The sequence below is a fragment of the Pristis pectinata genome, chromosome 5, assembly GCF_009764475.1.
Source record: "Pristis pectinata isolate sPriPec2 chromosome 5, sPriPec2.1.pri, whole genome shotgun sequence".
In the NCBI taxonomy this organism is placed as follows: Eukaryota; Metazoa; Chordata; class Chondrichthyes; order Rhinopristiformes; family Pristidae; genus Pristis; species Pristis pectinata.
Window position 1 is genome coordinate 72,091,971 of NC_067409.1, and position 13,607 is coordinate 72,105,577.

A 13,607-nucleotide genomic window follows, 5' to 3' on the forward strand; every position below is an offset into this window, starting at 1 on the left:
GTGAAACCACTATGTGGTTTAATGAGACACAAGAGACTGCAGGTGCTGGAATCTGGAGCAACACAACAAGTGCCGAAGGAACTCAGTGGGTCAGGCAGCATTTATTGAGGCAGATTGCTACCAGTTTGTCAGGGCAGTTGGTGATAGGTAATAAGTGCTGACCTTGCTCATGAAGCTGATTGTAGCAGCCAGAGAGATGTCAAGTATCCCATCGGGCCCTGGGAGAACACTATGCCAACTAGAAAGAGACACTGGGAACCAAGAACTAAGAAGTACAGTGAAGGAAAGCCACATAATCAACACATGGTCAGTTTCAATGTGAGCTGAAATAGCTTCACACCCCGCTATGAACTATCCAATTGGAACCATCCAGAGGACAGGACAAGCAAATGGGGATGTTTTGGAAACTGGCATCTTGTGAAAGGGACAGTCTATTCAAAGGTAATTGTAGAATGGTGCCAGCAGGAATTTGAAAGGGTTAAAGAAACACATACTTGTTTGGATAAAAACTGGACTTATAGCCATATAATTGGCAATAAAGAACTAAGCAATGTTTCTATGAAATGCGAAGAAATATATAAAAGAGTGCCTTATGAGATAACCGACAGCAGTGACTCCGAAGAGCAACCACTGAAGAAGAAGACACTGAGTTAGGGACTCAGAGAAGAACTTGCCAAGTCAAACCCCAGCCTGTTCATCAAGAGTGGGTAACATCTTAATACAAATAGTGGGTTTTGGAAGTTGTGAAAGTAAACTAAAGGGTTGTGTAACTAAAAGAGTTCTGAAACTAAAGAATTAATGAGTCCTGTTTGAAACTACATAGTGAATCTTGGAGTTGTTTAAAGTAAACGCATTTAATAAAGTATAGCTATTATGCAATGTCATTGTGGCGTGTGTTTTATCGTGTGCTTGATTTAATTGGCAATCACTAAGAAAGCTTCCATAAAGATATGCTGATCAAAACTCTGCAGTCCATAACCACCTCTCTATCCCATTCATCTACCACACTCATCCTTTCTCTCAGATGTCACTCCTTGACTTCATTCCTCCCTATCCCTAAAACCTCCTTCAGTCTGTAACCCACCTGACCTTCTTCTGTCTCTACTAACACAACCTCTGGCTTTTATCAGTTCTGGCTTTTTGTGAATGTCCAATTCTAAACACACCACTAATGTCGGCCATAGTTCAGTTGCCCAAGGCCAAACTCTAGAATTTGCTCTTTAAACCTCAGTATCAATTTTAGTCTAATAATACTTTTGCAAAGTACCAGGGAATATTCTTACTACATTAAAATGTGCTAATATAAACACAAGTACCTGTTGTTGTGGTGACTTACAATTTTATCAAAACCTCCACAAATCAATGACTTCATTATATTTCCAATTTTTCTCTTTATGAAAATAATGGTTGTGAGCACACTAAATGGAACATGGTGTCAATTCAAACACCCAATTTCACCACTGAAACCTTGGATCAGGAAGAGCTCATCAAAACTCCTTAGTCTTTGTCTCATTAATGACCTTGACATTTCATAGGGCTTCCACTGGTGTCAGGCATTTTCTGTTTAGGATTCCACCAGTATCTATTCTGTATATTTTCAGGATCAATGTGCCTCAGTCATCTATCAGCCAATTCATTCACAGTATTTTATTTTAAGGAACTGCATCAACGTTGTCATCAGACAACTCTTTTTAACCTGTGCCTTGGTCAATGTATTTAAGTTGCTTATGAGTAACAGTATTTCAGCTAAGTTATACAATGGTTGCAACTTGAAATATACTGCCACTTACCACCAAGGTGAGTTGAGTATTATCTCGAAAAAACATATTCTCAATGTGCACAAGTGACTTGTTTAAGATATGTAGTCTTAAAATGAGATTTTATTCAAGTTTAATGGACATTTCTAAACTGCAATTATACTCCACTATCAAACTCAACTTCATCTGAGCACCGTAGAACAGCACAGGAACAATCCATTCAGCCCACGATATTTGTGCTGACCATGATGCCAAATTAAACTAAACCTATCTGCCTGCACTTGATCTATATCCCTTTAGTTCCTTCACATTCATAGACCTGTCCAAATGCCTCTTAAATGCCACTATCATGTCTGATTCCACCACCAGCCCTGGCAGTGTATATCAGGCACCTACCGCTCTCTGTGTAAAATAAAAACTTGCCTCATAAATCTCTTTTAAACTTCCTCCCTCTCACCTTAAAGCTATGTCCTCTGGTATTTGACATTTCAAAGACTCTGACTATCTACCCTATCTATGCCTCTCATAATTTTATAAACGATCAAGTCTCTCTCAGCTTTCGACGCTCCAGAGAAAACAATCCAAGTTTGTCCAGTCTCTCCTTATAGCCAATTTTCTCTAACCCAGGCAGCATCCTAGTGAACCTCTTTTGCATCCTTTCCGTAGCCTCTACATTCTTCCTATAATGGAGCGACCAGAACTGCACACAATACTCCAAATGTGGCCTAACCACAGTTTTATACAGCTGCAACATGACTTCCTGACTCTCATACAATGCTCTGACCAATGACGGCAAGCATACTGTATGTCTTCTTTACCAGCTTATCTACTTGTGTTGCCACTTTCAGGGAGCTATGGACTTGCACACCAAGATCCCTCTGTACATCAATGCTCCTAAGGGTCCTGCTACTTACTGAATAACTTTCCCTTTACATTTGACCTGCCAAAATGCAAAACCTCACACTTGCCTGGATTAATCTCTATCTGCCATTTCTCCACTCATATCTCCAACTGATCTATATCTTGCTGTATCCTTTGATAACCTTCTTCACTGCCAATTTTTGTCTCATCTGCAAACTTAGTAATCAGCCCATCTTCATTTTCGTTCAAGTGATTTATATACAGTACATCACAAACAACAGAGGTACCAGCACTGATCCCTCTGGAAAAGTCAATTTTGAATCCAATCTACCATGTCACCATGGATCCCATGCATCTTGATCTTCTAGATCAGCCTACCAAGGACCCTGTCAAATGGCTTACTAAAGTCCATCTACACAACATCCACTGCTCTATCCTCAATGATCATCTTTGTCACCTCTTCAAAAAACTCAATCAATTTACTACTGGCATCAATGTCCCATAATGCACATTACCTCTGATTTGCTCAGTAGATAAATCAAATAATTTGTTATGATGTTTTTCAAACCTTCTTTCAATCAATTTGTGTCAGCTAAATGTAAGTAAATGTAATGTGATGATGCAAATTCATTTTAACACCAAAACCATCAGTATTTCAAGAAGAGATTTAGTTTTTAAAAAAATTTTCTAATCAGACATGCAAAAAACTATTGTTTTGCGTAATTTATCATGTGACATTTTACCAACAATCAAAAATGAAATAATACCAACAATTTGCAGTTGCAAAAATATTCAATCATAGCATTAAACACATTCCATCTCTAAAATCAGAAATTTGAAAATTCAACATATTTTGATTTAACAAAAATTTGTAAATGTAATTATTAAACCTGCAACTGTGATGTCTTAACAAGATACTTCCATTAGCTAATATATCACAGCCTAATGAGGAATTTTAAAGTTTTTGTTTGTAACCTAGACCAACTGAAGTGTTAAGAATCTATGCTGTCACTTATCTTTAGAAACTTTGTTTTATGGCCTGCAAAACCAATAAATATTTTAGCATGTAACTACTATGTAGGTTACAGATGATGAAAATTTCATTTTACAGTGGGCAGTAGCCTGAGTAAGTGCAGTATACAGCATTTCTTTGATGGATTAGATTCCATCATCTGAACATAGCACCTCCCCTCACCCTTCCAAATTTAGTCCTTCATCTTTGCTGTTACCCACCACCAAGCAGTAATTTTTCACTGAACATGTTTAAAACTGTACTGCCACCTTTTCAGTTTTTGCTTTAAATATTCCCTCCAAGATTGTGTTTAGCAGTGAATGTCAAATGGAGGCCATCAATGCCTTCTGATGGATGTCCTTTCTCGGCCAATTTTCATTACAGTCAATTTTACTAAGGCTGGCAGATTTATCTTCCAGAAGTAGTTTGTGGGCAAATGTTTGTGGAGAACTGAATGCCATGACATAAAATGCCCCAACATAATTAGTGTAAAATGCCCTAGCAAAATTACAAGTTAAATACAAAAGCAAAATAGTATGATCATTTTTGTGTCATAGATAATTATGTAAATCTTACAATGTAATCTCTTACTTGTATATATCATCAAATACAATGTAACGGATCAGTCAGAAGATCCTACAAGTACACTAAAGAGATTGCACAAACAATATTTTACAATTGGTCTGTGATGTTGAAGCTCAACAGAAATTGTGCTTTAATTATCATTATAAATTCAGGAGAATCTTCATAATCAGGTTGATAAAGGTACGGTTCTCCAACTTTTCAGTTCAAGTGGCAAACCCAAAACGGAGATGGAAAACAAGGAAACCAGTAGATGCATCTTTCTTTTTACCTACTGTATTCAATTTAACTACATTACACATCTATCATAATTCCACAGCTCTACCCTACATCCCACCATCCTTCCAGTCACTTCAATCAACTTTTCCATCTGAGCAACCAGGCCTCAAATCTATTCTAGCAACTCAGCTGATCATTCCCATCTGTAGCATAATGGTTTACAGTGCCAGCGACCCGGGTTCAATTCCAGCCGCTGTCTGTAAGGAGTTTGTATGTTCTCCCAGTGTCTGCGTGGGTTTCTACTGGGTGCTCCGGTTTCCTCCCGCATTTCAAAGACGTACAGGTTAGGAAGTTGTGGGCATACTATGTTGGTGCCGGAAGCATGGCGACACTTGCGGGCTGCCCCCAGAACACTCTATGCAAAAGATGCATTTCACTGTGTGTTTCGATGTACATGTGACTAATAAAGATATCTTATCAATTCCAAACCGCATCTAGGTTTGAAGCCTTGTTATCTCATCTACACCTTGATCTTTCCATGCCTCACTCCCTTCCCTCCACTCTGCTTTCCTTTAGAGTTCTAATACTGGTCTGTAAGTTAACTTTTCAATCCAGCAGACTGCAATGAGGAAAAACAATGACAAATGCATTAAATTTGGCAAGAGCTGAGGAAAAACACATTCTTCTGGGTTTCTTCACCTTAAAATAGCCCAACTATTCCCTTTCTGAATCTAATCCAATTGTCAATAAGTTGCTCCAAGAACATTTCATTCTTCCAATGATAACCCTGAAACAAAATATATCTACTATTAAATTGACCTTTCTGCTAACCAAGAAGGGAGTGTCTTCCAGTGCACCTAAGTCCCTTGTCTTTACTGGAGGCTACAAGTTTGTGAGGTGCTGTCGGAGTAGCCCAGACAAGAAACATATTTGGATGGTATACCCTGAAGATGGTATACCTTGCAATGGTAATGGAGAAATGAATGTTTAGAATGGTGAATGGGCTATCAACCAGGCAGCTTCTTTGTCCTGGATGCTGTCACACTTATGTTATTGGCCCTCCAGCTTCAAAGAAAGCTTGCTCCCTATTGTAATAGATTTTCTAGACAGCTTTTGATAATCAAGTTGCTACCAGCTAAGTGTTGCCATAATTACAAATTAGAATTAATCCTCTACGATAACAACTCATATTTAATGATGGCATAAAATTGATATCATTGTAAACCAAATGATGCATTGTTTTAATCTGCTGCAAATATAATCACTGAAGTAAAGCAAGTCATCCTTTTCCTTCGGTTTTTCACCTCCAATAACTAATAGTGAATCTACCATCAGTTGGTCTCTCTGTACTACCTTTTGAAAGCACCATAGCACAAAGTACTTCTTCCTCAGATAGTACATAACTATGAGAAACAAAGGACTGCAGATGCTGGAATCTAGATGCAAAACACGATGATGCTGGAGGAACTCAGCAGGCCAGGCAGCATCTGTGGAGAAAAGCAGACGGTCAATGTTTCAGGACCGTCCTGAAGAAGGGTCCTGACCTGAAATGTTGACCACCTGCTTTTCTCCACGGCTGCTGCCTGGCCTGCTGGGTTCCTCCAGCATTATCATGTTTTTCAGTGCATAACCATGGATTACTTATCAAAATATTTTTCCAAATTCAAATTGTTTCATAAACTATATCCTGAGATCTCATTTTTATAGATATTTTTTATTCCATCTATTGTTTGGCTGATAGCCATTGTGGAAATATGTGACATTGGACAGACTAAATCTTCACTGCAGTTGTATGAAATGAGTGAATAGTGAGTCATCAGTTCATTTCATCCCTCTTGATATCTAATTACCTTCTATAGAACTGATATTAGGAGATAGAAAATGGGCTGGCAACCCATTTCACAATAATAAACTAAGTCAAATGCCACCACTTTAACTTGAAACTGAATGACGAATGCTTATGTATATAAATAAATACTGAAGTTTCAATATAAATACCAATTTGATGTTGTTTTTCCATCTTCATTGCATGTGTAACCTTAATACTCTCCCTTCCTTCTAGTAATTTCAGATTTTATTCATCTCCTCATACGTACATCTCCCCCAGACTTGTTCTTTGTTATTCACTAACAGTTAGAACCTTCTTTCAGCCAATTCTGTCATTCTATTTGTCCTGCTGTTCTCCTCCTCCTTTTCTTGGGCAGTCCCTTGGCGTCAAGGACAGCTTGTTTCCATACCAGCCCAATGAGTTAAGAGATGGCAGGTAAAGCTGATCCAGGTCCAGATGAGCTGAAGCCACTTGACAGCGCAAGAGGATGGGTAGCTTAGGAGGTAACTCACTCCTTTTGCCAGTTATGTTATCCTTATGCAGGCTTTTAATGAAGGAATCCAAGGGTCTCAATTTTATCCTAAATGCTCCTCCTCCATCTTGAGCAGTTACAGGCCAGAGGATCCCTCCAGGTTGGTGGGGATGTTAACCTAATTCAAGAAGGCTTTAAGAACATCCTTGAACTATTCCGATGAAAAACATGATGATGCTGGAGGAACTCAGCAGGCTAGACAGCATCCGAGGAGAAAAGCAGGCAGTCAATGTTTCAGGCCAGGACCCTTCTTCAGGACGGAAGATAGGGAAAGGGGAAGCCCAATATATAGGAGCAGTAATAGGTAGAAAAAAAGAGGGGAGGCGGGGTGGGCACAGGGTGGTGATAGGTAGATGCAGGTAAGAGATAGTAATAGGCAGGTGTGGGGGAGGCGGCGAGAGGAGATCCACCAGGGGATGGGTAAAAGGTAAGAAGAGAGAGGAAAAAAGAAAGGAGGCTAGGAAAGGGAAGAAGAGAAGAAGCATGGTGGGGAGCACCTAATTTTCCATCTTGGAACCTTGCAGCCTAATGGCATGAATATTGAATTCTCCCACTTTAGGTAATCCCCACCCCTTTTTCCCACCAACCCCCCTCCCCACCATCATGCTTCTCTTCTTCCCTTTCCTAGCCTCCTTTTTTACCTCTCTCTTCTTACCTTTTACCCATCTCCCAGTGGACCTGCTCTCCCCTCCTCCCACGCACCTGCCTATCACTGTCTCTTACCTGCATCTACCTATCACCACCCTGTGCCCACCCTGCCTCCCATCGTTTGTCCACCTATCACTGCTCTGTTTTTCCTTCCTATATATTGGGCGTCCCCTTTTCCTATCTTCAGTGCTGAAGAAGGGTCCTGACCCAAAAGGTTGACCGCCTGCTTTTCTCCACAGATGCTGCCTGGCCTGCTGAGTTCCTCCAGCATCATCGTGTTTTTCATCTAGATTCCAGCATCTTCAGTCCTTTGTTTCTCTTGAACTATTCCCTCTGCCCATGTGGTAATCTCTTGCTATGATAGAGCCTGGAGTAGTGTGCTTGTTTCAGGAATGTGGTGTCAGACATGTGAACAACATGACCTGCCCATCAGAGACAATAGAGTGGGTGATAATATCTATATAACAGAGACCCATCTCCAGTCACCTTGGACCCCACTGGGCCATGATTTCAATCTGTCAAGACCATGTGTTAAGGGGTGTGGAACAGTCATTCCATGTTAAAAGAATTCACAAATTGGCAACTTCCAATCCTTTTCTCTCTACATCTTATCACGGATCTTCTTTCCCTCTCCATTTTTCCCAGTTCTGATGAAAGGTCACTGACGCAAAAAGTTAACTATTTCCCTCTTCATGGCCCTGGCCTGCTGAGTGTTTCCAGTGTTCAATTTTTATTAACGGTGTTCATACCATTTCCAAGGTCCATTATAGAAATGTCCAATTTCTTTATTTATAAATAGGACAAGATTCCCATAACACTGTAATTATCAAGCATCAATTTATATCCTGAGGCAAGGATCTCATGAATTGCTCTGACAATTTATTTGAACAAATTGATTGCAAAATAGTTCAAATTATTTATCTCATTGTTAATGGCCTAGAATATCTTTCCATCGCCAACAAAAAAAAACAATGCTGTTCAGTTGAAAAGTTGGCTTAAGCTGGAATAGAATGATATTCTACCCATTCCTGTTGTCTTAATGCCCATCAAAATATTTGACACCTGACTTTGTGGCAGGATATCCATCTGCGTCAGCACGTTTTGGCAGGTGTAAAACTCCCCCAAATGACATCAACATTGGTACAATACACAAAATTTATTTGCAGTGAGATTTTCAACATCACCAGTCGTAAAAATTACAGTTCTTATTTATTTACTGAACAACCAGGTTTTATTGAAGTTAGTTCTCTTAAGACCATGCTTTGAAATGCTACTTCTCACTAGCCAGACTCCAGACACTAGTGGACATCAGGGTCACAGTTGCTCTCACCCTCCTCTCCTCATAAACATTCCAGGCCGCTGTTGCTGCTGACTTCTGCTACATCCTGCAGTTTGTCACTCAATGCTCAATTAGGAAGGGTACCCAAACTCTAAACACAAGAAAGGAAGGTTTCATCTGCTTTTCCTTCAACCCACAAGAGCAAGCATACCTGACAGGGGAACCTAACACCATTGTAGGCTTTACCAAAGTGCAGGTCTTCATAGTTTCCATTCATGTAATATTACTCCTGCAGGTGGGGTCCCAGAGGACTGGCAAGTAGCTAATGTTGTTCCTTTCTTCAAGAAGGGATATAGGGATAATCCTGGAAATTAGAGACCAATAAGGCTCACGTCAATGGTAGGGAAGCTAATGGAGAGGATTCTTAGGGATAGGATTTATGAGCATTTGGAAAAGCATGGCCTAATAGGACAGTCAGCATGACTTTGTGTGGGACAGGTCATGTGTTACTAACTTGACTGAATTTTTCGAGGAAGTGACATGAATTTTTCGAGGAAGTGACAAAGGTAATCGATGAAGGTAGAGCATTGGATATTGTCTACATGCATTTTAGTAAGGCATTTGAAAAGGTCCCTCATGGTGGGCTCATTCGGAAGACTAAGATGCATGGGATCCACAGTGACTTGGCCATTTGGATTCAGAATTGGCTTGCCCATAGAAGACAGAAGATAGTGGTTGATGGGTCTTATGACATTTCCAAGGTCCATCACAACATTCCCAAGGTAGTGGTTGGAGGTCCATAATGAATGGAGTTCTGCAGGGATCTGTACTGGAACCTCTGCTGTTTGTGATATAGATAAATGACTGGGATGAAAACATGGATGGGTGGGTTAGTAAGTTTGCAGACGACACAAAAATTGATGGCATTGTGGGATATGAGCAGAGAAATGGCAGATGGAAGTTTAATCTGGGCAAGTGTGAGGTGTTGCACTTTGGAAGATCAAATGCAAATGGACAGTGCACAGTTAATGGCAGGACCCTAAACAGTGTTGATGTACAGAGAGATCTCGGGGTCCAAGGCCATGACTCCCTGAAAGTGGTTACACAAGTTGATAGGGTGGTAAAGAAGGCATGTGGCATGCTTGCCTTTATTAGTTGAGGCACTGAGTTCGAGAGTCAGGAAGTTATGTTGCATCTTTATAAAACTCTGGTTAGGCTGCATCTGGAGTATTGTATTCAATTCTGGTCACCCCATTATAGAAAGGATGTGGAGGCTATGGAGAGGGTGCAGAAGAGGTTTACCAGGATGCTGCCTGGATTAGCGGGCATGTGATATATGGACAAACAAAGTTTGTTTTCTCTGGAGCAGCATAGGCTGAGGCAAGGGGAGACCTGATAAAAATTTATAAAATTATGAGAGGCATAGATAGAGTAGAGAGCCAGTATCTTTTTCCCAAGGTCGAAATGCTAATACTAGAGGGCTTGCACTTAAGGTAACAGAGGGAAAGTTCAAAGGAGATGTGCAGGGCAAGTTTTTGTTTTACACAAGAGTGGTAGGTGCCTGGAATGTACTGCCAGAAGTGGTGGTGAGGGCAGGTATGATAGAGGCACTTAATAGGCTCATGAATATGCAGAGATGGAGCAATATTGGCCATGTGCAGACAGAAGGGATTAGTGTAATTAGGCATCATTAGCTTAATTAGTTTGGCAAAGCATCCTGGGCCAAAGGGCCTGTTCCTGTGCTGTACCGTTCAATGCTCTATGATCTCCCCGCAGGCTCCTACCAGGAGCACCTGGATGTAGCCCTCAAGGACCCCAGTGCCCCCTCACACAAAGAACATGCTTCCTCTAAATATTAGTCTTTACTAGCCTCTCCATGTCCCTCAGAACCAACCCCTTTCCCCAACAACACTCTCCCACCCTTCTCCATCATTGTAGCACTTAGTCTTTTGTAGCAATATCTCTCCATCACCAGAAGAATACTGCTTGTATTGTGGTACATCCCTTAAGAGGTATTTGTTAAGGGAATAGCAGCAAGGCTAAATGCCAGCAGCTGCAAGAGCCTGCAACAAATCACAAGAGTACAACATGCTAAAACTGAGGTTGCATCACCACACAGGGAAGCATGACAAGGTTGTCCTATGAACTTTGCAACTGAAGATCTCAATCATTATGGGACTTTCAGAAACTGCAAAGCTGCGACCTACAAAGCTGTTCAAACCCCATTAAAATGTAGTTAGGCATTTTCTAGGCCTTAAATATTGCACTTAATTTCTACTAATGTTGCAAAACATTTGATCGTAAGGGTTAGAGTTACCTTTCACGAGTGTTAATCTGTCGTCTCAACCCAAAGGTGATTACAAATAGACTACATTCTGTTAATTTTAGGGGTGACAGGGTGCTTAACAGACTCCTTTCTGATTCCCTTAACCATGCAAACTCAGAACAGTTGAAATATTTGTGCTGGATTGAAACAGAGATCCTTATGTGGCTGGCATCAAAGAATTTCATCAGGTCGAGCACCAGATTCTGCTAGACTGATTTTAATGTAGCAATATCACTAACTCAGGGAATTTGTAAACTTAACACCAATGACTTTTTTATCTATAGGTGTGAGTAGCATGTAATCACAGCCTCTGCAACAAAACATTTTTCTATAATATTACTGGACAAGATGTTGAGTCCTGGGAACCACTGAGCACATGACTCTAAGTAGAAGACAAACTTCAAACTAAACATTCTATCTCCACTGTAATAAGTGTTTCACATGCTGCCAATCCTTTTCCTTAAAATCAACCTTAAAAAATTAGATTATTTTTTAAACAGAATACCTCAGAAACACTGTATACTCCAATAGGACAGCTATCCCATCATGCAGGACCACTGAGAGCCTTGGAAAAAAGTGATTTTAAATTCAATACTTTGGATGGTGGGTGATCAGGAAACAAATGAAGACTGGTGAGTACAGGATATATTGTTATGCTATATTGCATGAGATTGGATAAATTTAGTTTAGTTTTAAAAAAGTTTAAAAACTCATGCCATTAAAGAGACAATTTGAAATCAGCTTAAGGTTGCTTAACCTAACTCCAAGAAGTCATGGGTACGCAACACGTAAAAGGCATTTGAATTGGAAGAATGCACTTAAATGTTGCAAAGAGTATCATTGTGAGGGTAAAACAGAAGGAACTTTCTGTTCTTTGGCTACATTATAATTGGAAAATTAAGGTCACAAGTGGAATTGTATGCCATTTCTCAGCATTACATTCCTTTCCTTAAAGAGCAAAAATACATCCCTCTTTCAATAATTTATTTTTATTTAATCAACAAATGAATAGCTTTATATGCATTAACATTGATATTACAATCTAATATCATAGTTGTTTTAATCCTGTTATCAATATAAACCATAGATTAAACATATGAATGCTGTGAAGAATAAATTTTCTGCCCAGCAACAAGAAAGACCATTTCAAAACCATAGTGAGCTATGGTGCAGATAGAGGAAGCAGCATTTATTTAACAGCCAAACCATTTCTTCTTTTAATTTTATTTGTATTGATAAGGTACTTCAGCACATTCGTTATATAATTTCTCCAACAGATTTTATGGGAAATAACCGTAAATGCAACTGATCTTAAAAGTTCATTGACACAAATATCCAAATAATTTTAAAACATAAAAGGAAAATACAAATTTAATTAACAAAGAGAATCAAAGAGAATTTCAGAAAATTCTGAACTTCAGTAACGATTGTTCTGCACTGTTGATTTACCTGAATTTACCAGATGCTGCTCCATGATGCCACAGCCTAAGACTTCCAGCCATTCTTCCTGGAACTTGATCTCCATTTCAAACGAAGGGTGTGTAAATGGGAAATAGCAATCCACCCATCTAATTTCCAGTCCTGTTGCCAAGGCAAATATGACAGCATTAGGGATTCTGGAAAAAAATTACTCTTCAGTTAATGGCACCAATTACTGAACTCCACAAAAATAAATAACAAACAAACAAACCCCTTTACAGTCTTGTGTGCAGCAATAAGTCTTTAAATATGGTAAAAGATGCCCATGTCTTTTTCAATATGAAAAGACATTGGTGTAGTTCAAGCCCCTTCCAAAATGGAATCAATCACTTGTCAAATTCTCACAGCCATCTGGCATGCAATGGAAATGATTCAATATCACTAAGAAGCAGGTAATACCATTATAAACTTTAACTGTGACTATTTAGTAACTTCTCAAAAATGATAAAGTAGATGGCATTCGAGATTGACTTCAAAAATTTTCAGTTCAACATCAACCACGTTATTAATCATTCTTCATTCCAGAAAAAAATCATTTGTAATTTCAACCTGAAAATATTAATAGAATGTGGAATTGTATGTTATAGATGTCTTAACCCGAATTACAGCTGTAAATCATAATATAAACTTAATCTGCTAGATTTAATTATCAGTTCATTGTTTAAAACTGGATAAAAAGCCGCATTTATAAAGTAATTTTTGATTAGCAGCTGTGCTGTAGACAAAGTGGAATCACAGAGGTCTGCATATTTGGGTAGAATAAACAAATGCTGTCTGTCTAAATTTCTTAAAAGAGGTAGCTCGTTCCTTTGTACATCACAACTAAAAATTTTGAGTTTAATCTTATCCCTGTAGTTCACACTCAGAAATAAGTCTTCAGCATTATGCATATTGAGGTACAAAAAAAAGCATGGCATAGTAAAAGTATACATATTTATCAGGGTCTACAATCCATACAGATTAAAAAATAATTCATTTTCTTAATAAGAATGTAAGCATGAAATATAATTTTCCATCTCTAAGTAACAACTATTCTTAACAAGGAAGTTTCTCAATACAGGGCCTGAATGATAATTAAGTCAAT

The 13,607-nt window shown here is 39.1% G+C and overlaps 1 protein-coding gene across 4 annotated transcripts in view; it reads right to left on the bottom strand.

Annotated features, from left to right (window-relative positions):
* The window catches only part of fars2 (phenylalanyl-tRNA synthetase 2, mitochondrial), a 347,392-nt gene that overhangs the window by 189,549 nt on the left and 144,236 nt on the right, over positions 1–13,607 (bottom strand). For 3 of the 4 annotated variants that reach the window (XM_052016401.1, XM_052016403.1, XM_052016402.1), the window contains one exon: positions 12,494–12,625. The exons of the other annotated variant lie outside the window; for it this stretch is intronic. In XM_052016401.1, coding sequence (XP_051872361.1) covers positions 12,494–12,625 — 132 coding nt within the window. The remainder of the gene's footprint in view (positions 1–12,493; positions 12,626–13,607) is intronic. 4 annotated transcript variants of the gene reach the window in all.